We start from the raw sequence: 21,412 nt of genomic DNA, 5'->3' as shown, positions 1-21,412 counted from the left end.
AATAATTACATTAACTTAAAAGTATGTTTTCTGTTGACAGTTGTGGTCTTCATATATTCATATGATGGTCTGAAGACAACATCATGTAACAGAATAAATCAGTGACGACTTGAGATCAACATATTCATATGATGGTCTGAAGACAACATCGTGTAACACAATAAATCAGTGATGACTTGAGGTCAACATATTCATATGATGGTCTGAAGACAACTTCTGAATTTACTGAAGACATCATCAGTTTTGACTGGTATCAACGCTTAACTCACCAATGTTAATCTAAAAAACAAATATGCATTTTATGATCATCAGCCGTAGTAGCAGACTACTGTAAATTAATAAGGAAATGTGAAAACTGTGTTGGTCTTACCTTGTAACTTGCGTGCTTGACAGAGGGGTTTTGCCGTTGTCGTTTTTTTTAAACTTTGGCGGAATCGGCAGCAGCACGGCACATGGTGATGACATCATAAACGTTGATTGGCTCGCGCAGTTGTTGTCCCAAGAACATCATGAAATATGTTGGTCTCAGGACAGCAACCACTTGGCAAAATCAGGACGTGCCCCTTACCATCACTCTACCATCAGCTCCATCCAAGTTAAATTTGGATTTATCGGAAAATAATGCAGTTCTCCAGAACCTGCTGTCCTTCTGTGCAGGTGCTTTTGAGAATTTCACCCTTGCTTTCTTATTCTTGAGGCCGATGAATTGTTTCCTCTGCATTGCTCTCCCTCTGTAACCATTCTCATTGATCTTGATTTAAATAGTGTGTGCACTAGTTGTATCTGGTCATTCTTATTGATGTCTGAAGCGATCCTTGCTGCTGTTTCTCGCCAGGTTTTCTTGATTTTATTCACAATTACCCTGTCCAGAATGCTGGTGATTTTGGTGCCTGTACATTGTCTTTGAAATTTTTTGTAAGTTTTGCTGACCTGGCTAATAGAGTGGCCTTCTTTGTGCAAACAGATGATGCTAGACCTTTTCTCAAAACTTCTCTCCTTCTTCCTAGCCATTTTTAGAAATTACTTTTAACCAGCTGGCCCCAAGATAACTTTTACTTTATGTAGTCAGTTAGCTTCGGTTTCAAATATATGCCCTTGGAAGAGTAACCGCATGGTGTAGTTCATCACATTAACTATGGATTAACCAGACTAGGTTTAAGTATCCAAATAAATTTGTCTACTTATGAGGAGTATATCTATTATTTTTATATTTCTAAACCATATATTTTTTGGGATATGTTTTGCTTAAATAGTATGCTTGGGAATCTTAAAAATAAATGCCACTTTACAAAATTTTAATTATATACTTTATTTTTGTACAGTTACATGAAAATATTAATTACAAAGCAATTAAAATATTTTAAAATCATAAAGAAAATATATGGTAAAAATTTCTAATTTGCTCACTAAAAGCAGAACTATGTGAAGATAAAATTAGCAGAATTTCTCAACAGACCCATGCTTTCGGTTTAAATGTGGACTATGCACTTAAACAGACACCATTTCGTCTATGGCAAACAGATTACATTTGGCTTAGATCTGACTGCATTCTGATGTACTGTTCATGCACCCTGTCTGATTAATGAAGACACAAAATTCTCTTTACCTTTAAAAGCTCTCAGACATACTTTAACTGTCTCTATACACATACAGTATGTGCAATCTTGCATGGTACTTTGTACCTATTTACTTTGTACCTATTTCCTACACTATTACTCTAGCATTTAGATAGCTTTATTGTTTAAATCATAGCCTTCTAGACAACATTATTACACACTGTTTAGTACTGTCAGTTATTCTTCTAGGTGTATGTTTCTGCTGTGATGCACAGACACTAGAATGGGAAATAAGGATCACAGAGATGTCCTGTCTCCTTGGACCAGGCGTCCCCTAACTGCCCAGGAGTCCTGCAAGCACAAAATAACACAAGGTGAGAATACACCCATGGTGCATAAATTAAGCACCACACACTGTACTACAGCTGGGTGTGCCACACACTCAGGCCATGCTGAGACGGTCAGTGTGTCCTAGGAAACCAACCTGAAAGGAAATAGTGGCATCATTCCCAACTCTTTTGCGAGCAAGCTCTTCCACCTCCTTACTGATGTTCTCCTGGGTTGTTCCTTCCACATCGATGTAGTGACAATCAGCACTGGCATAGTGACAGGAGATGGCCTAACACACGCACACACACACACACACACACACACAGATGTTTCATTGATTACTTATAAAACAGAGTGAAAAGACTCAAAGTGTAGTGAAGTGTAGCAGTGTGTAGACCCAGTTCACCACATAAACAGCATGAAACATTATATTTCTCTCAAACATCCATTATATAAAGAAACAGGCTTTACAACTTTGCCTTAGTGAGTAAAATGTTTCTGCTAAAAGTGAAGTAGGTAGGACTTTAGTGCCGTAATGCATTTATGAATATCACTGTACAAATAAATCTGACAGGTCTCAGCTCCACAAACAGTGTCAGCTGAGCAAACAAATTTCATATCATGCTCATATACATCTTCTTTAATGTTTCTAGCCCAAAAACAGACTTATTTCATTAGAAAAGATTACTTAAAATAGCATAATCACAATAAGGAGACGTGTTTGGTATCAGGCTTTACTCATACAAAGATTACTGATTGAGTCATTATGGTGTTTTAACTCATTATGGATGCTTTATGGATGTGCCACAATGTTACCAATCAAAGCACTTCATTTCCACTGGGAAAAACAGCGCTGTTTTAATGGAACTGAAAACAACCCAGCAGCTTATGAGCTAAAACAAGCATGGGACTACATGACAGATGATAAACATGATAGTAATAATCCAGTACAATATGTAAGTAATTGAACAGCGACATTTTGCTGTTTTGAACATGTACTGTACTGGAAATAAAAGGGGACAATGCAAAATAAGTTTAATCCAGTGTCTTTACCTTTCGAAAGCCCGGTGTTCGGTTCATTCCTGAGCCGTGGATAAGCAAAGGATGAAAAAACACAGTGTCTCCTTTTTCCATTTCCAAATGCACTCTGGGATGGTTGGGGTTGTAGTTTCTAATGCCATGGTACATCTTGTTCACTCCACCCTGAGTACAGAGCAAAGACAGGAGCTTTATGTGTTCAGAGGGAACATCATTCACTCACACACACACACACACACACACACACACACACACACACTCAGAGACAACTAAATGAGTAATCAGTTACTTAATATTTACTGTAGTTAATAGGAGTCCTATGAGGTAGACATGTGATCGTGTCATGCCATGAATTTACACTGTAATGGAAAGTAATTTTATAGGTTAAAGAAAATTAATCTGCAAATTCTGAGTAACACTTTACTGCTCAACTACGAAGTTATATAATAAGTACTTCATTAGTCAGCTACTCATGCTTACCAATGCAATTTATTCTTATAGAGCCTTTCCAAACCTCGTCCCTTTATCTCACCTCCCATTCTGGGTAGTTGTGCTCCTGCAGGGTGCCCTTGTGGGTGCCAGGTAGCACCACCAGGCAGCCATTCTGGCGAGTTACTTTCTCCATTGCTGTCCAGGCACACACGATGCGATCAGCTGGCCGGAATGGGAAGTAGTGCAGGTCCTGGTGCATGGGGTGGCGAGAGGTCTTCTTTCCTGAGCCACAGCATGCACAGCTGTACACTATTGCTCTGAGATTACATCTTGGTCAAAAGATCGATGTGCATTTTAGTATGTGTGTATGTTACCTGTATCAGGAGGTTTGTTGATGAGCATGGTGTGCATAGCCATGATGTTGGGGCCCGTGAAACACTCAACATATTTTAGAATCTGTTCAAGTACAAGCCTAATTTGTTACAATGCAAATATTCCTCTTAAAATCCTAAAATCAAAGCTCAAACTTTAAAGCTTTGTCTGCCTTAACCTACTAGGGTTACAAACATCATAGTGTTTGTGTATATATATATATATATATATATATATATATATATAGGTGGACCTGAGGCAGAGTGCAATAGCGGAACAGCTCCAGGTCTTCTTGGAAGTCCTGAAGTTTAGTCACAGCCTTCTCCCCCTGCACAAACTCAGATTTAGCGATGGACACGTCTCTCATTACTACCAAGCCAGGAATCTTCACATCTCTTTTACAAATACGCTCAAACTCTTTCCTGCAGGTATACACACACACACACATTGATTCATGAAACATATTTGTGTTTTACAGGTCAGGCGGCACATTTATAAACATGGTATTTGCATAAAATGAGCATGTGTCGTTTCCATGCACACATTAGGGTTTACAAAGAAAAATCGTGAAAAAATAGTGTGTATGCACACTTTTGCTGGTACATGTAAAAAAAAAAAAAAAATTGTAATGATAATGATGATGATGATGATGACTGGCTTATAAGAAGTTTTCAAGTCTCCTTGGGAGTTTGAAACTGAGGCCCGAACAACAGAGAAATAAACTGAATCTACCCTGCCTCAGTTGTATGTCACTTGAATAAAAGTGTCCAAATGATTCAAATTAATGTAAAATGTATTCACATAATCCCTGTTCCATTACAGGTTCTGATAACTTTCAGGTATTTGTCAAAGAACTGGTTTACTGAACTGACCTCTCTGTTATACCTGAGTCATGATGTCAGCCCCACGGAGGGGTGCTCACATTTTTTTATACTCAATTTGCAGTGATCAATGATTTCCCAAAAGTAAATCAGTGAAATTGACTGCACCCATGCTGAAACAAAGGAACCTTGCTTCTCTTAACTGAAACTATTATTACTTAATTGACATGCAGGTGGTCTGGGATGCACAACTAGCTCTGACTCTTGTAGTTTGTGAAATGGTCTAAATCAACATTCCCTAACTTTATCAATTTGTAGTGTGTAGACATTATGAACACTTTCGCTTTTCCTCTTTACTCATACCTTCCACCATTGTATCTCACAGATACAATGAGAATCAAGATCCCATTTTATGCATTCAAGATTATGAACAAAGAAACAGGCATGTTAAGAACCTTTATGAGTGGGCCTGCTGTAAATCTACTGTAATGCTTATTATTATTTTTTTTAATTAATTACTCATAGTGAGATGCATCCATGGTTTTTGTATTTATTTATGTGTGTGCATGCCATTTTCTAATTTTTGGGCGCAGGCTATTTTCATTCTGGAATACAGACCCAGTTTCGTAAGTGCGGCTCCAGAGCTTGTAATATGCTAAACAACAAGTATACTGCCACCATGTGTTCACCATAAAGGCTGTAAGATCAATAGTATTCTTGGTAAGACTTCCAACATCATGAAAATTTCCATTATGTCAGATGACATAGATCGTGCCACAATCACCCCACTTGGTAAGGCCTGAGATTCTATACGACTGTCGCAAGCGCTTCTCAGAAAAACCGTATAGATTTCTAAATAATGTAAATTTCAGTTTTGCGTACAATGTGGTTCCTGTTCCTGCTGTCCTCAGTGGCCCCACTGTTTTTACTGACCTTAATTAAGAAAGCAGTAGCTGACACTACTAAGGGTAGCTTGAGTAATCTTATGTAATGTGCTTGTGGAATGACAGTCTTGCCTAAATCTATTGATGTCCTCTTCGGAAACCAGGTTTTTGATCAAAATGAAGCCGTCTTCTTCATAAGCAAGTCTTTGTTCTGGAGACAGCACATCTGTATCAAAGGTGTACCTACAGCCATAATAACACAGTGGATGCAAAAGATCATCACATGGCAGAAAGACCAGCTTATGTTTTATACCATGATATTCATCACAACAAGATATGTACTTACTGAAGTGCTTCAGGACGGTGATGTGACAGGTTTTGTGCAGATGTAAAGGATGTGCGCTTTATTACAAGTATTTAAGGAAAATCAATTTCTAGAAGGGAAAATGTAGATATCACTCACAGACATGACCTCTACCGCAGTTTTTCCTGCCTGTATATGGTGATCAGCTCAACAGGTCATCTGGGATACTGGAAAAATCCTAAATATGACTTATTTATGTAGAATTTCATTAGTAGTATTTATGTACCAAGATTTTCTTCAAATAATCTTAATAGGAGTATGTCAATTCTCCATGCATTACATTTGTACTTTCAGAGTTAATGTGTTATTCACTTAAGACTATTTAAAGATTCACCAGCATCTAGTTCTTGCTTCTGCCAATTCAATAACAATTTTTAAAAACAGAGCAAAACAATAGAAAACGAAACTTTTAATATTACAAGTTAAATGTAACAGCCTCAACTGTCAATTTGATTAAAATATTTGGAAGTTTAATCCATCAATAACTTAAAACCCAACCATCATGTAAACAATAAGTTAATACTCAGCATTGTATTAGTTTTTAATCTAGACTCATATAATCAAGTATTCAAGTACAAAAGGTTTAAAGAGCTTGAACTGTTCCTGAATATCACTTAAATCTCCCATTTTTTCTGAACAACCTGAAATGATTGAACACATTTAAACCATAATTTAACTAATTTAAGTGGGTCGCATTACAGTTAGGTTTATTTCTGACAGGTTGATATGATTAAGAGTACAGGAACAAAACTAATTCACAATTTTATTGCCTTACTCCTGAGGAAATCCTGGTTCTGTTCCAGTTACCCGGATCAGTATAGGATTTTGAGTAACACGGGTATTTATTTATTTATTTGTTTGTTTGTTTATTTATTTATTTATTTATTAAAATAATCGCATAAGAGCAAATATAAAGGACGGCATACTTGTTCTTAAAAAAAAAAACGTCTATTCTACGAAATTGCCAGAATGCAGACGAGTAAAGCTATGATAAAGATATACAAAATATACTTCCTGGACTTTTCTTACATAGCCGGCCTCTCCAAGCCTCGGGCTCTAGTGCGCATCTATCCCCGGGCAGCACGCGTGAATCCTGGGCGAGTCCCCCACCACGCTGCCTGAAGAAGCCCCGCGTAAACACATTAGCCGAAACTTAAAAGGATACTACGTTAACACCAGAACGGTCCAGGTGGTTCAGGACAACTTTTAATCTGTCTGCTGCCCGTAGAGCCATGCTATTCAGAAAAAAATAAAATATTTTCCTGGAAATGTCTTCTCTACAGCGATTATCTTGTGGCTAATGTTTGCACCGCGAACTGCTTATGTAATGGGTTCAAACTACACACCAGGGACAAGGACACTGATATGACACTTGACATTTAATACATGTGTAAATTCATAAGAAAAAGGCATTTTTAGCATTTCTTAGTACAGTTATTTTCTGTGCCACTGTTTCCTTTAGCAACATAAAATCTAATACCACAGCATTATGAATTGAATACAAAGGTTTTTGCCCTGATATAATCTCACTTGTATTTGTTGCTCTGTTCACTGGTGTGACTTGTATAATGTATTGACTTGCAATTAAAAAAAGTACAATAAATACTTAAAATTTTATAACACTGTTTTAGTAGATAATTGTCTTCAGATTAATTCATCTTCAGTAGCCGCTTTGTCGTGGTAAGGGTCCTGGGTGAATTCAGAGCCTGGGATACACCCGGCATGGGATGCCAGTCCATCTCATGGCATGGACTGCACATTCACACACATTCACGCATAGGGCATTTTAACATAGCCAATCCACCTAATGGCATTTTTGCCATTATAAGATGGATACATTCATTTAGACTTTCAAACAATGCTCAATTCTGCCAAGAAAACATTCCCCACACCATTACACCACCAGCAGCAGCCTGAACTATTGACACAAGGCTACTGACCCTACCATATGTATGTTGAAGCAGAAATCAAGATTCATCAGACCAACCAACATTTTTCCAATATTCTTATATATTCTTATATATCTATATCTATATATCTATATATATATACCAATATTCTATAACTTTCTAGTTTTGGTGAGCCTGTACATACTGGAGCATAAGACTCTTGTTCTTCACAGAAAAGAGTGGAACCTGATGGGGCTTTCCCATCCCATCTACCTCAATGTTTGATGTGTTCTATGAGATGCTTTTCTGCTCCTTACTGTTCTAAAGAGTGGTTATTTGAGTTATCATAGCCTTCCTGTCACTTAAACCAGTCTGACCTCTCTTATAAACAAGGCATTTCTGCCTGCAGAACTGCTGCTTACTGGATGTTTCTGTTTTTCACACCATTCTGTGTAAACTCTAGAGACTGTTGTGTGTGAAAATCCCAGGGGATCAGCAGTTTCTGAAATACTCAAATCAGCCCATCTCGTACCGACAACCATGCAAAAGTCAAAGCCAACGACATTACATTTAACTTACAACCGCCCCCGCACCGGTGCCAATACTTATGTTTAATGTGAACATGCTGCAAGTATTCCTAATAAAGTGGCAAATGATTATATGTCAAAAAGATGTTGTGCACATGGAATGGAGGGAATACAGATAAAAAAAAAATACAAATATGAAAAAATGCAGCAGCATGTAGCTAATGTAGAACCATGATCTTTCCAGGCTGATGGCTCAAGAAGGAAAAATGAAAGGTATGCTTACTGGGGAAGAAGATGCCACAAATGATTCGATAAGTCATGGAATTATTCCCATTATTATCTTCACAATTTACATATTAGCTAATTTTGGTTTACCATTCAAATAAATAATCAAGTAATTAATTGCATGAGTAAATAAATAAGTAAATAAAGTAAACGTAGATATAAATGTCTTTTATTTGCAATATTGTGGAAATTGAAAAGTTAATGATGAAATAAAAAGGAAATTAACTAGGAATGAGACCACAATAGAAACATGCACAGAATCATTATATAGCAGTGAAGCCTTCATGAATTTTTTTCAAAGGTAAAATTTAAAATATCAGGCAAAAAATTCAGACTATTCATTTAAAACCAGACAGTTTTATAACTAACCCTGTATATAATAATATAACGATATCAGATCAACAGTTAGAATGGTTTACTCCCCTTCAAGAGCCCGAACTAGTTTCACTAATTTCCTCATCAAAATCATCAACTTGTACACTAGATCCCTTACCTACATATTTCTTCAAACAGATAATTCCAGAAGCAATCGAAACTCTTAGGAAGTAATTGCATAAGTCATTAAATAAGTAAATAAAGTAAATGTAGATATAAATGTCTTTTATTTGCAATATTGTGGAAATTGGAAAATTTTTGTCTTCGAATATGAAACTCTGCTAAGGACTTAAGTTTATGTGCTCTTAAAATTCTAATTATAATAATGGGTTCTAATTAATCTGACAAAATCAACACCAATTGTACTAATAATAGTAACAATAATAGAAAATGATTACACTAAAAAATTGTGGACAGACCGTTAAATAATATTTTTTTATAAACCCTGTGACAAAATATATCATTATTACAATGCAAAATATTATTAATTTAGGAAGATTACTACCCCCAATAGATAGATAGATAGATAGATAGATAGATTGATTGACTGCATTTATTAATTTTGGAAAATGCAGTAAAAGGAAGTCGTAAATTAGAAATTAGAAACATTATGAATGCAAAATTAAATAAATCCTTTGGTTTCTGAAAATTTAGTAGCATTTTCAAAGTACGTGCGAGAGGTGATACCATTTGCTACGCCTTCAGATTTCTAGGACATATAATGAAACTACATTTGCTGATTTGAATCCTTACAGGTGTTGAGTCACATTCGGCTGGACAATTCCACAGTTGCTTCACTACTTTCATTTGTCTTCATTTACAAATACTGGAAATGTATACTGGCCAATATATGACATCTGATAAAATGCAGTCCAATCATACGTCACTTATATTGCCAAATCATTAGGCTTTATTAAAGAAAGGGTTGCTGCTGAAAGTGGACCACTTCTGTTACAGTGTTGCATTATAGAAAACTCTGTGCAATGAAAACAATGACATCTGCTGCACTTTCATTCATACTTTTTCTCTGCTCTTTGAGGTAAGAACTGATTTTAAATATTTGATAAAATCTTTGCAAATGCTTAGGTAATCATAAATTTGAAGTGGTATAACTAACCCCTTAGAATTGCAACTTGATTTATTTACTTTGAATTATTCAGCAACTGTGGGAGGTTTGTATTTTATTTGGGAGCAAGGAGTCCGAAGTTAATTATAATAAAAAAAATATGTAAAATCTAATAGAATGCATATCACTAGGATATATTGAGATGAGTTAACTGTGCTGTTGTAGCTACAGTTTGGCATCCAAGCAGCAGGATGTCTACGAGGATCTCTGGAATTGGAACGTGGACGTCGCAAACAAGACTCTCCATGTCGACTTCCTGCAGCAAATGCAAACCAACAGCCTGCAAGCTGAGCGCTACATCAACTTCACCTTGCAGGACATCAACTATGTGCTAGAGGTTACCAATATGCTGAAGATGATGAGCAAGAAGGTCAGAAAACCGGAAGACATCAGAGACTTCATAACAGGAAGATACACAAGTTACAAGTCATTCTTGGACGTGTTACTTCAGCAATATTTCTTTAAGGTAAGAGCTGAAATGTTGCAACATTTACATTGGATACATGATATCTCCATTTTAAAAAAATTCACACCATGTCCCTGACTACAGGATACCCCTCCTATCAAACCAACTCCAGCCATGAAGAAATATCTGGAAACTTACAGTGCGGTGATGAAGAAAGATCCTATCTACTTTGCTGTGGCTCTCCTGCCCTGCTCCAGGCTCTGGGTGTGGCTGGCTAACAATCTGAACATACCTGAAACCAATGCCTACTACACATGGAAAGTAGACAATACGGGTGGTGACCCTGAAAAGGATTACAAAGCTTTACTGAACAAATATCTAGACACAAATGAAAAGATAAATACTGCCAATACGCTGTTCCGCAAGCAAATGCAGAATGAACATGACTTCTTTGCCACTTCTTGAGTTGATCATATTGTAAATTTGGCAGGCTTATCCTTTTTTCTACTCAACAGGTTTGTCCTTTACTTGAATTATATAAATATGTTTAATTAACAAACAGTTCAACTCTCACAAAATTAGCTGCCACTTTTTTTATTGCCTTTGTCATTAATGTTAATGATTTAAGTGAGCAAAGTTCTTGTTTTAAGGCTTAAGACATGTTTTCATTTTAAAATGTAACATTTGTGTAATTAAAAAAGTATATATTAAAATACTTGATAGTATGCCTTACTATGGACTAAATCATGTGGAGTTGTGTGGAGTTTCTGTGCTTGGGCCTGCAGCGTCCGCATGGGTTTCCTCGGGGTTGTCTGGATTCAAGGGTTCTGGTACACTGTAAGACATTTCAAGTGGGTTAAATTTAGAAATGAAAGTTCACCTTCTGCCTTAAAAACCAGGGGGAAACTCAACTTGAAGATAACCTTTGTTTCAACTCAAAGTCAAGACAATGGATTACTTTAAGTTTAATTTTTGAAAACGTATAAACTCGAGTTTATATGAGAATAAAAAAAGTACAAAACTTGACAATTCATGACAATTGGAGTTAAAGAGAAGAAATAAGTTCACATAACTTAATGGGGCTATGGACAATGGAACACTTTAATTTTTGAAAATTTGAGTTCAATATCCAAAACTTTGGCAATTGGCATTAAAGTGAAGAAAAGAGTGGATTTCTGCAGTTGTAGCCTATCCACCTCAATGTTTGATGTGTTCTATGAGATGCTTTTCTGCTCCTTACTGTTCTAAAGAGTGGTTATTTGAGTTATCATAGCCTTCCTGTCACATGAACTAGTCTGACCTCTCTGATAAACAAGGTGTGAAAATCCCAGGAGATCAGCAGTTTCTGAAATACTCAAACCAGCCCATCTCGTACCGACAACCATGCAAAAGTCAAAGCCAATGACATTACATTTAACTTACACAACACCCCCCCCCCAACACTCCCCCCCTGCACCTGTGCCAATACTTATCTTTAATGTGAACATTCTGCAGGTGTTCCTAATAAAGTGGCCAATGATTATTTGTCAAAAAGATGTCGAGCACATGGAATGGAGGGAATAGAGATTAAAAAAAATATTCAAAAAAAATACAACAAAAATGCAGCAGCATGTAGCTAATGTATTTGAAGATAACAAGAATAATCCTGTAGCAAAATTAACTAGGAATAAGACCACATTAGAAACATGCACACAATCATTGTGTAGCAGTGAAGCCTTCATGAATTTTTTTCAAAGGTAAAATTTAAGAGAAAAAACTCAGACTATTCATTTAAAACCAGACAGTTTCATAACTAACCCTGTATATAATCACATAACGATATCAGATCAATGATTAGAATGTTTTACTCCCCTTTCAGTCCCCGAACTAGGTTCATTCATTTCCTCATCAAAATCATCAACTTGTACACTAGATCCCTTACCTACATATTTCTTCAAACAGATAATTCCAGAAGTAATTGAATCCCTTCTAAAAATGATCAATTCTTCCCTTAGCACTGGCTATGCACCGAAATCTTTTAAACTAGCAGTTATCAAACCCCTGATTAAAAAACCTGACCTCAAGCCCTGTCAATTGTCCAACTATGGGCCAATATCAAACCTCCCTTTCATTTCCAAGACCCTAGAAAATGTTGTAGAACAGCAGTTATGCTCACACCTACATAGGAATAACATTCATGAAATGTATCAGTCAGGATTTAGGCCTCATCGTAGGACAGAGACAGAGCTGGTTAAAGTAGTAAATGACCTACTACTGGCCTCTGATCAGGGTTGTGTCCTTGCTTGTGTTGCTTGACCTTAGTGCAGCTTTTGATACCATTGATCATGCTATTCTCTTTGATAGACTAGAAAATGTTGTAGGCATAAAGGGAACAACCCTTAACTGGCTCAGGTCTTATTTCACTGATCGTTATCAGTTTGCAGATGTAAATGGTGTCCTCTCTACGCACACTAAGGTAAAGTTTGGTGTTCTGCAAGGTTCTGTTTTAGGCCTACTGCGCTTTTCTTTATATATAGTACCTCTGGGCAAAATTATTCATAAACATGGTATTAGCTTCCACTGTTATGCTGATGACACACAGTTGTATGTTTCAGCAAAGCCAGATGACAGACACCAGATGAATAAAGTTGAGGAATGTGTAAAAGGAATTAGACACTGGATGCTTACTAACTTTCTTTTACTTAATTCTGACAAGAGAGAAGTACTTGTACTAGGACCACATGCAACTAGAAGTAAGCTTTCTGATTACATAATAACTCTGGATGGCCTTTCTGTTTCATTATGTGCAGCAGTAAAAGACCTTGGTGTGATTATTGACTCCAGGCTTTCATTTGAAGCTCGTGTAGATAATATTACTAGGATGGCTTTCTTTAATCTTAGAAATGTTGCTAAGATGAGAAATATAATGTCACTAGAGAATGCAGAAAAATTAGTTCATGCTTTTGTTATCTCATTCACACTGCATTGACTCCCAATCAAATTTCATATTGATTATAAATTACTACTATTGACCTATAAAGCACTGAATGGTCTTGTGTCTTAGTACCTTAGTGAAATTTTGGACTTTTATGATCTGCCAAGCCTACTTCGATCAAATGGTACAGGCTATTTTTTGGTACCTGGAATAGTCAAGGCTGCAGCAGGGGGTAGAGCTTTCTCTTACAAAGCCCCATGGAACAGTTATGGAACAGCTTTCCAATTAGTGTTTGTGGCTAAGACACACTCTCTGTGTTTAAGTCTAGGCTGAAAACATATTTGTTTAGTCAAGTCTTTTGTGAATAGTTTTTTTTAGGTAAAGGAACAGTTCTGGAAGGATCACAGGCGTAGAGTGTTGTGGTGAACTGGGATATTTGGATGCTGTCGCCCCCCACACTCTCACACATTCACTCAGGTTTGTCGACAATCGAGTTGCTGGCCACTTTATGTCCCAGGATGCCCTCATGTTTTGCTTACCTTCTGGCTCTCCTTTTTAGTTATGCTGTCACAGCTAGTCTTGCCGGAGTCCCTGTTGTACTCGGCATGCAAAATACCTTGTCGGTTAACCATTAGTGGACAAAAGCTTCCATAACAATCTCTCCCTTTCTCTCCCTTTCTCTCCCTCTCTCTCTGTCAAGCTACAGATGCTACTTTTGCTCTATGGAACTATCTGATCCATCCTGATGCCCTACCTCTGGTTGGAGTTCTCATCGATTGGAGATCGCTTGCTGCTGCTGGGGGTGGCCCCACGTGGATGAAGATCATTGGGATTGCTGGGGATGGTGCCACATGGGGTCCGTGGAGATGGCTTGGAGATCTCATATGGGGAGATGTACTATGATGGCTTGGGACTGAGATTGCTGTGGTGGCTTTGGAGCTGCGGTTGCTGCGAGCAGTTTTACAGTCAGGTCTTCATCAGTTCAAGGATAGGTTCAACAACCCAGACTCCTTGTGAAAACTTTAATGAATTTACTGGTTGCACAATTGCACTATTTGTCCATATAGTACACAGTTATAGAAGGGAATTATTTATAACTGCACTATCCGGTGTCACCCAGATGAGGATCGGTTCCGTTTTGAGTAAGGTTTATTAGTCATATCAGGGAGTTGTTCCTTGCCACCGTCACCTCTGGCTTGCTCATTAGGGATAAATTCACACATTTACAATTTATTTTAATTTCAATTAATTTGAATGTATTTATTTCTGTAAAGCTGCTCTGTGACAATGTCCATTGTTAAAAGCACTATACAAATAAAATTGAATTGAATTGAATTGTAGAACCATGTTCTTTCCAGGCTGATGGCTCAAGAAGGAAAAATGAAAGCTATGCTATCTGGGGAAAAAGACGCCAGAAATGATTCAATAAGTCATGGAATTATTCCCATCATTAATTTAAATATGCATTAATTTAATTGCACCTATATTAAAACAGAAAAAATGCTTACACTAAAAGATAGATAGATAGATAGATAGACTGTGTTTATTAAGTTTGTAAATACACTTAATAAATGGATTTATGCAGTAAAAGGAATTCATAAATTAGAAATTATAAATATTATAAATATAAAATGAAATACATCCTTTGGTTTCTGAAGATTTAGTAGTTATTTCAAAGTCCAAAGTCAGTTCCAGAGGTCATACCATTTGCTACGCCTTCAGACTTCTAGGAAAATAATGAAAGTACATTTGCTGATTTGAATCCTTACATGTATTGAGTCACATTTGGTTGGACAATTCCACAGTTGCTTCACTACTTTCATTTGTCTTCGTTTACTGTAATGACGTGACAAATACTGGAAATGTATACTGGCCAATATATGACATCTGATAAAATGCAATCCAATCATACTTCACTTTTACTGCCAAATCATTAGGCTTTATTAAAGAAAGGGTAAACACGTTAGCCGAAACATAAAAGGATACTACGCTATCACCGGAACAGTCCAGGTGGTTCAGGACAACTTTCAGTCTTTCAATTCTGATGTTAAATATGAACATGGTGCATGTGTTCCTAATAAAGTGGCCAGTGATTATATGTCAGAAACACGTGACACATGAAATATAGGGAATAGAGATGAAGAAAAATACAAATGAATAAATGCAGCAGCATGTAGAACCATGATCTTTCCAGGCTGATGGCTCAAGAAGGAAAAATGAAAGGTATGCTATCTGGGGAAGAAGATGCCAGAAATGATTCGATAAAGTAAATGTAGATATAAATGTCTTTGTTTGCAATATTGTGGAAATTGATAAGTGAAAAGTTTTTGTCTAAAAATATGTAGGAACTCTGCTAAGGACTTGTAAGTTTATGTGCTTTTAAAATTATAAACAAGATGGGGTTCTAATTAATCTAAAAAAATCAACACCAACTGTAATAATAATAATAATAATAATAATAATAATAATAATAATATCCGACTAATGATTATGCTGAACTCTTGTCAAGTCATTAAATGGCATTAAATTGAACCTATAACAAAACAGAAAAAATGATTACACAAAAAAATTGTGGAAACATTTATGAAGATCCCTCCCTCCAAAAGATAGATAGATAGATAGATAGATAGATAGATAGATAGGCACCATGGAGCTCGATTGGCATTTGCCATTGAACACCAGAATTGTTAGGTCCACCACTGGCGCCCTGTGCTTTTCACAGATGAGAGCAGGTTCACCCTGAGCACATGTGACAGACGTGAAAGGGTCTGGAGAAGCCGTGGAGAACGTTATGCTGCCTTTAACATCGTTCAGCATGACCGGTTTGGTGGTGGGTCAGTGATGGTCTGGGGAGGCATATCCATGGAGGGACGCACAGACCTCTACAGGCTAGACAATGGAAGCCTAACTGCCATTAGGTATGGGGATGAAACCCTTGGACCCATTGTCAGACCCTACGCTGATGCAGTGGGTCCTGGGTTCCTCCTGGTGGACGAGAATGCCCGGCCTCATGTGGCGAGAGTATGCAGGCAGTTCCTGGAGGATGAAGGAATTGATACCATTGAACGGCCCCCAGGCTCGCCTGAACTAAATCCAATAGAACACCTCGGGGACATTATGTTTCGGTCCATCCGACGCCGCCAGGTTGCACCTCAGACTGTCCAGGAGCTCAGTGATGTATATATATATATATATATATTTATATATATATATAATTATATAATTATTATAAATATAAAATGAAATAAATCCTTTGGTTTCTGAAGATTTAGTAGCTCTTTCAACGTCAGTGCAAGAGGTCATACCATTTGCTACGCCTTCAGACTTCTAGGAAAATAATGAAACTACATTTGCTGATTTGAATCCTTACATGTATTGAGTCACATTTGGTTGGACAATTCCACAGTTGCTTCACTACTTTCATTTGTCTTCATTTACTGTAATGACGTGACAAATACTGGAAATGTATACTGGCCAATATATGACATCTGATAAAATGCAGACCAATCAAACGTCACTTATATTGCCAAATCATTAGGCTTTATTAAAGAAAGGGTTGCTGCTGAAAGTGGACCACTTCTGTTACAGTGTTGCATTATAGAAAACTCTGTGCAATGAAAGCAATGACATCTGCTGCACTTTCATTCATACTTTTTCTCTGCTCTTTGAGGTAAGAACTGATTTTAAATATTTGATAAAATCTTTGCAAATGCTTAGGTAATCATAAATTTGAAGTGGTATAACTAACCCCTTAGAATTGCAACTTGATTTATTTACGTCGAATTATTCAGCAACTGTGGGAGGTTTGTATTTTATTTGGGAGCAAGGAGTCTGAAGTTAATTATAATAAAAAAAATATGTAAAATCTAATAGAATGCATATCACTAGGATATATTGAGATGAGTTAACTGTGCTGTTGTAGCTACAGTTTGGCATCCAAGCAGCAGGATGTCTATGAGGATCTCTGGAATTGGAACGTGGACGTCGCAAACAAGACTCTCCATGTCGACTTCCTGCAGCAAATGCAAACCAACAGCCTGCAAGCTGAGCGCTACATCAACTTCACCTTGCAGGACATCAACTATGTGCTAGAGGTTACCAATATGCTGAAGATGATGAGCAAGAAGGTCAGAAAACCGGAAGACATCAGAGACTTCATAACAGGAAGATACACAAGTTACAAGTCATTCTTGGACGTGTTACTTCAGCAATATTTCTTTAAGGTAAGAGCTGAAATGTTGCAACATTTACATTGGATACATGATATCTCCATTTTAAAAAAATTCACACCATGTCCCTGACTACAGGATACCCCTCCTATCAAACCAACTCCAGCCATGAAGAAATATCTGGAAACTTACAGTGCGGTGATGAAGAAAGATCCTATCTACTTTGCTGTGGCTCTCCTGCCCTGCTCCAGGCTCTGGGTGTGGCTGGCTAACAATCTGAACATACCTGAAACCAATGCCTACTACACATGGAAAGTAGACAATACGGGTGGTGACCCTGAAAAGGATTACAAAGCTTTACTGAACAAATATCTAGACACAAATGAAAAGATAAATACTGCCAATACGCTGTTCCGCAAGCAAATGCAGAATGAACATGACTTCTTTGCCACTTCTTGAGTTGATCATATTGTAAATTTGGCAGGCTTATCCTTTTTTCTACTCAACAGGTTTGTCCTTTACTTGAATTATATAAATATGTTTAATTAACAAACAGTTCAACTCTCACAAAATTAGCTGCCACTTTTTTTATTGCCTTTGTCATTAATGTTAATGATTTAAGTGAGCAAAGTTCTTGTTTTAAGGCTTAAGACATGTTTTCATTTTAAAATGTAACATTTGTGTAATTAAAAAAGTATATATTAAAATACTTCATAGTATGCCTTACTATGGACTAAATCATGTGGAGTTGTGTGGAGTTTCTGTGCTTGGGCCTGCAGCGTCCGCATGGGTTTCCTCGGGGTTGTCTGGTTTCAAGGGTTCTGGTACACTGTAAGACATTTCAAGTGGGTTAAATTTAGAAATGAAAGTTCTCCTTTTCCCTTAAAAACCAGGGGGAAACTCAACTTGAAGATAACCTTTGTTTCAACTCAAAGTCAAGACAATGGATTACTTTAAGTTTAATTTTTGAAAACTTATAAACTCGAGTTTATATGAGAATAAAAAAAGTACAAAACTTGACAATTCATGACAATTGGAGTTAAAGAGAAGAAATAAGTTCACATAACTTAATGGGGCTATGGACAATGGAACACTTTAATTTTTGAAAATTTGAGTTCAATATCCAAAACTTGTGATGGCAATTGGCATTAAAGTGAAGAAAAGAGTGGATTTCTGCAGTTGTAGCCTATCCACCTCAATGTTTGATGTGTTCTATGAGATGCTTTTCTGCTCCTTACTGTTCTAAAGAGTGGTTATTTGAGTTATCATAGCCTTCCTGTCACATGAACTAGTCTGACCTCTCTGATAAACAAGGTGTGAAAATCCCAGGAGATCAGCAGTTTCTGAAATACTCAAACCAGCCCATCTCGTACCGACAACCATGCAAAAGTCAAAGCCAATGACATTACATTTAACTTACACAACACCCCCCCCCAATACCCCCCCCCCCCCCTGCACCTGTGCCAATACTTATCTTTAATGTGAACATTCTGCAGGTGTTCCTAATAAAGTGGCCAATGATTATTTGTCAAAAAGATGTCGAGCACATGGAATGGAGGGAATAGAGATTAAAAAAAATATTCAAAAAAAATACAACAAAAATGCAGCAGCATGTAGCTAATGTATTTGAAGATAACAAGAATAATCCTGTAGCAAAATTAACTAGGAATAAGACCACATTAGAAACATGCACACAATCATTGTGTAGCAGTGAAGCCTTCATGAATTTTTTTCAAAGGTAAAATTTAAGGGAAAAAACTCAGACTATTCATTTAAAACCAGACAGTTTCATAACTAACCCTGTATATAATCACATAACGATATCAGATCAACGATTAGAATGTTTTACTCCCCTTTGAGTCCCCGAACTAGGTTCATTAATTTCCTAATCAAAATCATCAACTTGTATACTAGATCCCTTACCTATATATTTCTTCAAACAGATAATTCCAGAAGTAATCGAATCTCTTCTAAAAATGATCAATTCTTCCCTTAGCACTGGCTATGTACTTTAATCTTTTAAACTAGCAGTTATCAAACCCCTGATTAAAAAACCTGACCTCAAGCCCTGTCAATTGTCCAACTATGGGCCAATATCAAACCTCCCCTTTATCTCCAAGACCCTAGAAAATGTTGTAGCACAGCAGTTATGCTCACACCTACATAGGAATAACATTCATGAAATGTATCAGTCAGGGTTTAGGCCTCATCGTAGGACAGAGACAGAGCTGGTTAAAGTAGTAAATGACCTACTACTGGCCTCTGATCAGGGTTGTGTCCTTGCTTGTGTTGCTTGACCTTAGTGCAGCTTTTGATACCATTGATCATGCTATTCTCTTTGATAGACTAGAAAATGTTGTAGGCATTAAGGGAACAGCCCTTTCCTGGCTCAGGTCTTATTTCACTGATCGTTATCAGTTTGTAGATGTAAATTGTGTCCTCTCTACACACACTAAGGTAAAGTTTGGTGTTCTGCAAGGTTCTGTTTTAGGCCTACTGCGCTTTTCTTTATATATAGTACCTCTGGGCAAAATTATTCATAAACATGGTATTAGCTTCCACTGTTATGCTGATGACACACAGTTTCAGCAAAGCCAGATGACAGACACCAGATGAATAAAGTTGAGGAATGTGTAAAAGAAATTAGACACTGGATGCTTATTAACTTTCTTTTACTTAATTCTGACAAGAGAGAAGTACTTGTACTAGGACCACGTGCAGCTAGAAGTAAGCTTTCTGATTACATAATAACTCTGGATGGCCTTTCTGTTTCATTATGTGCAGCAGTAAAAGACCTTGGTGTGATTATTGACTCCAGGCTTTCATTTGAAGCTCGTGTAGATAATATTACTAGGATAGCTTTCTTTAATCTTAGAAATGTTGCTAAGATGAGAAATATAATGTCACTAGAGAATGCAGAAAAATTAGTTCATGCTTTTGTTATCTCATTCACACTGCATTGACTCCCAATCAAATTTCGTATTGATTATAAATTACTACTATTGACCTATAAAGCACTGAATGGTCTTGTGTCTTAGTACCTTAGTGAAATTTTGGACTTTTATGATCCGCCAAGCCTACTTTAATCAAATGGTACAGGCTATTTTTTGGTACCTGGAAAAGTGAAGGCTGCAGCAGGGGGTAGAGCTTTCTCTTACAAAGTTATGGAACAGCTTTCCAATTAGTGTTTGTGGCTAAGACACACTCTCTGTGTTTAAGTCTAGGCTGAAAACATATTTGTTTAGTCAAGTCTTTTGTGAATAGTTTTTTTTAGGTAAGGGAACAGTTCTGGAAGGATCACAGGCGTAGAGTGTTGTGGTTAACTGGGATATTTGGATGCTGTCGCCCCCCACACTCTCACACATTCACTCAGGTTTGTCGACAATCGAGTTGCTGGCCACTTTATGTCCCAGGATGCCCTCATGTGTTTCTTACCTTCTGGCTCTCCTTTTTTGTTATGCTGTCACAGCTAGTCTTGCCGGAGTCCCTGTTGTACTCGGCATGCAAAATACCTTGTCGGTTAACCATTAGTGGACAAAAGCTTCCATAACAATCTCTCCCTTTCTCTCCCTCTCTCTCTGTCAAGCTACAGATGCTACCATTGATACCAGTGATCCTGACCCCTTTTGCTCTATGGCACTATCTGATCCATCCTGATGCCCTACCTCTGGTTGGAGCTCTCATCGATTGGAGATCGCTTGCTGCTGCTGGGGGTGGCCCCACGTGGATGAAGATCATTGGGATTGCTGGGGATGGTGCCACATGGGTTCCGTGGAGATGGCTTGGAGATCTCATATGGGGAGATGTACTATGATGGCTTGGGACTGAGATTGCTGTGGTGGCTTTGGGGCTGCGGTTGCTGCGAGCAGTTTTACAGTCAGGTCTTCATCAGTGGACAGAGGATAGGTTCAACAACCCAGACTC

At 37.4% G+C, this 21,412-nt stretch overlaps 3 protein-coding genes across 3 annotated transcripts; 2 read left to right on the top strand and 1 right to left on the bottom strand.

Annotated features, from left to right (window-relative positions):
* Positions 1 to 1,290: 1,290 nt before the first annotated feature.
* On the bottom strand, positions 1,291 to 7,134 carry phyh (phytanoyl-CoA 2-hydroxylase). Its single transcript, XM_026923640.3, has 9 exons — positions 6,963 to 7,134; positions 5,780 to 5,835; positions 5,566 to 5,676; positions 3,982 to 4,150; positions 3,731 to 3,812; positions 3,457 to 3,638; positions 2,940 to 3,089; positions 2,041 to 2,175; positions 1,291 to 1,907 (listed from the first exon to the last, which is right to left on the bottom strand). The coding sequence occupies exons 1-9, from the start codon at positions 7,029 to 7,031 to the stop codon at positions 1,854 to 1,856; spliced, it is 1,008 nt and encodes a 335-aa protein (XP_026779441.1). The 5' UTR covers positions 7,032 to 7,134; the 3' UTR covers positions 1,291 to 1,853.
* A 2,635-nt stretch (positions 7,135 to 9,769) lies between these two features.
* On the top strand, positions 9,770 to 11,149 carry LOC113531838 (uncharacterized). Its single transcript, XM_026922764.3, has 3 exons — positions 9,770 to 9,912; positions 10,165 to 10,465; positions 10,550 to 11,149. The coding sequence occupies exons 1-3, from the start codon at positions 9,857 to 9,859 to the stop codon at positions 10,868 to 10,870; spliced, it is 678 nt and encodes a 225-aa protein (XP_026778565.3). The 5' UTR covers positions 9,770 to 9,856; the 3' UTR covers positions 10,871 to 11,149.
* Positions 11,150 to 16,848: 5,699 nt separating this feature from the next.
* LOC117599464 (uncharacterized) lies at positions 16,849 to 18,231 on the top strand. Its single transcript, XM_034313076.2, has 3 exons — positions 16,849 to 16,989; positions 17,242 to 17,542; positions 17,627 to 18,231. Exons 1-3 carry the CDS (start codon positions 16,934 to 16,936, stop codon positions 17,945 to 17,947), a joined length of 678 nt encoding a protein of 225 aa, XP_034168967.2. The 5' UTR covers positions 16,849 to 16,933; the 3' UTR covers positions 17,948 to 18,231.
* Positions 18,232 to 21,412: the final 3,181 nt, after the last annotated feature.

Source organism: Pangasianodon hypophthalmus, chromosome 18, assembly GCF_027358585.1.
Source record: "Pangasianodon hypophthalmus isolate fPanHyp1 chromosome 18, fPanHyp1.pri, whole genome shotgun sequence".
In the NCBI taxonomy this organism is placed as follows: Eukaryota; Metazoa; Chordata; class Actinopteri; order Siluriformes; family Pangasiidae; genus Pangasianodon; species Pangasianodon hypophthalmus.
This window is presented reverse-complemented; position numbering and strand designations above follow the sequence as displayed.

Bases quoted from the DNA above. Each gene is read 5' to 3' on its own strand.
- phyh (XM_026923640.3), bottom strand. From the start codon at position 7,031: ATGGCTCTACGGGCAGCAGACAGATTAAAAGTTGTCCTGAACCACCTG. The intron at 3,639-3,730 runs GTAACATACACA...GCTGTGGCTCAG, and splicing joins CAACAAACCTCCTGATACAG to GAAAGAAGACCTCTCGCCAC. The intron at 1,908-2,040 runs GTTGGTTTCCTA...TTGTGCTTGCAG, and splicing joins ATGCCACTATTTCCTTTCAG to GACTCCTGGGCAGTTAGGGG.
- LOC113531838 (XM_026922764.3), top strand. From the start codon at position 9,857: ATGAAAACAATGACATCTGCTGCACTTTCATTCATACTTTTTCTCTGC. The intron at 9,913-10,164 runs GTAAGAACTGAT...GTGCTGTTGTAG, and splicing joins CTTTTTCTCTGCTCTTTGAG to CTACAGTTTGGCATCCAAGC. The intron at 10,466-10,549 runs GTAAGAGCTGAA...CCCTGACTACAG, and splicing joins TTCAGCAATATTTCTTTAAG to GATACCCCTCCTATCAAACC.
- LOC117599464 (XM_034313076.2), top strand. From the start codon at position 16,934: ATGAAAGCAATGACATCTGCTGCACTTTCATTCATACTTTTTCTCTGC. The intron at 16,990-17,241 runs GTAAGAACTGAT...GTGCTGTTGTAG, and splicing joins CTTTTTCTCTGCTCTTTGAG to CTACAGTTTGGCATCCAAGC. The intron at 17,543-17,626 runs GTAAGAGCTGAA...CCCTGACTACAG, and splicing joins TTCAGCAATATTTCTTTAAG to GATACCCCTCCTATCAAACC.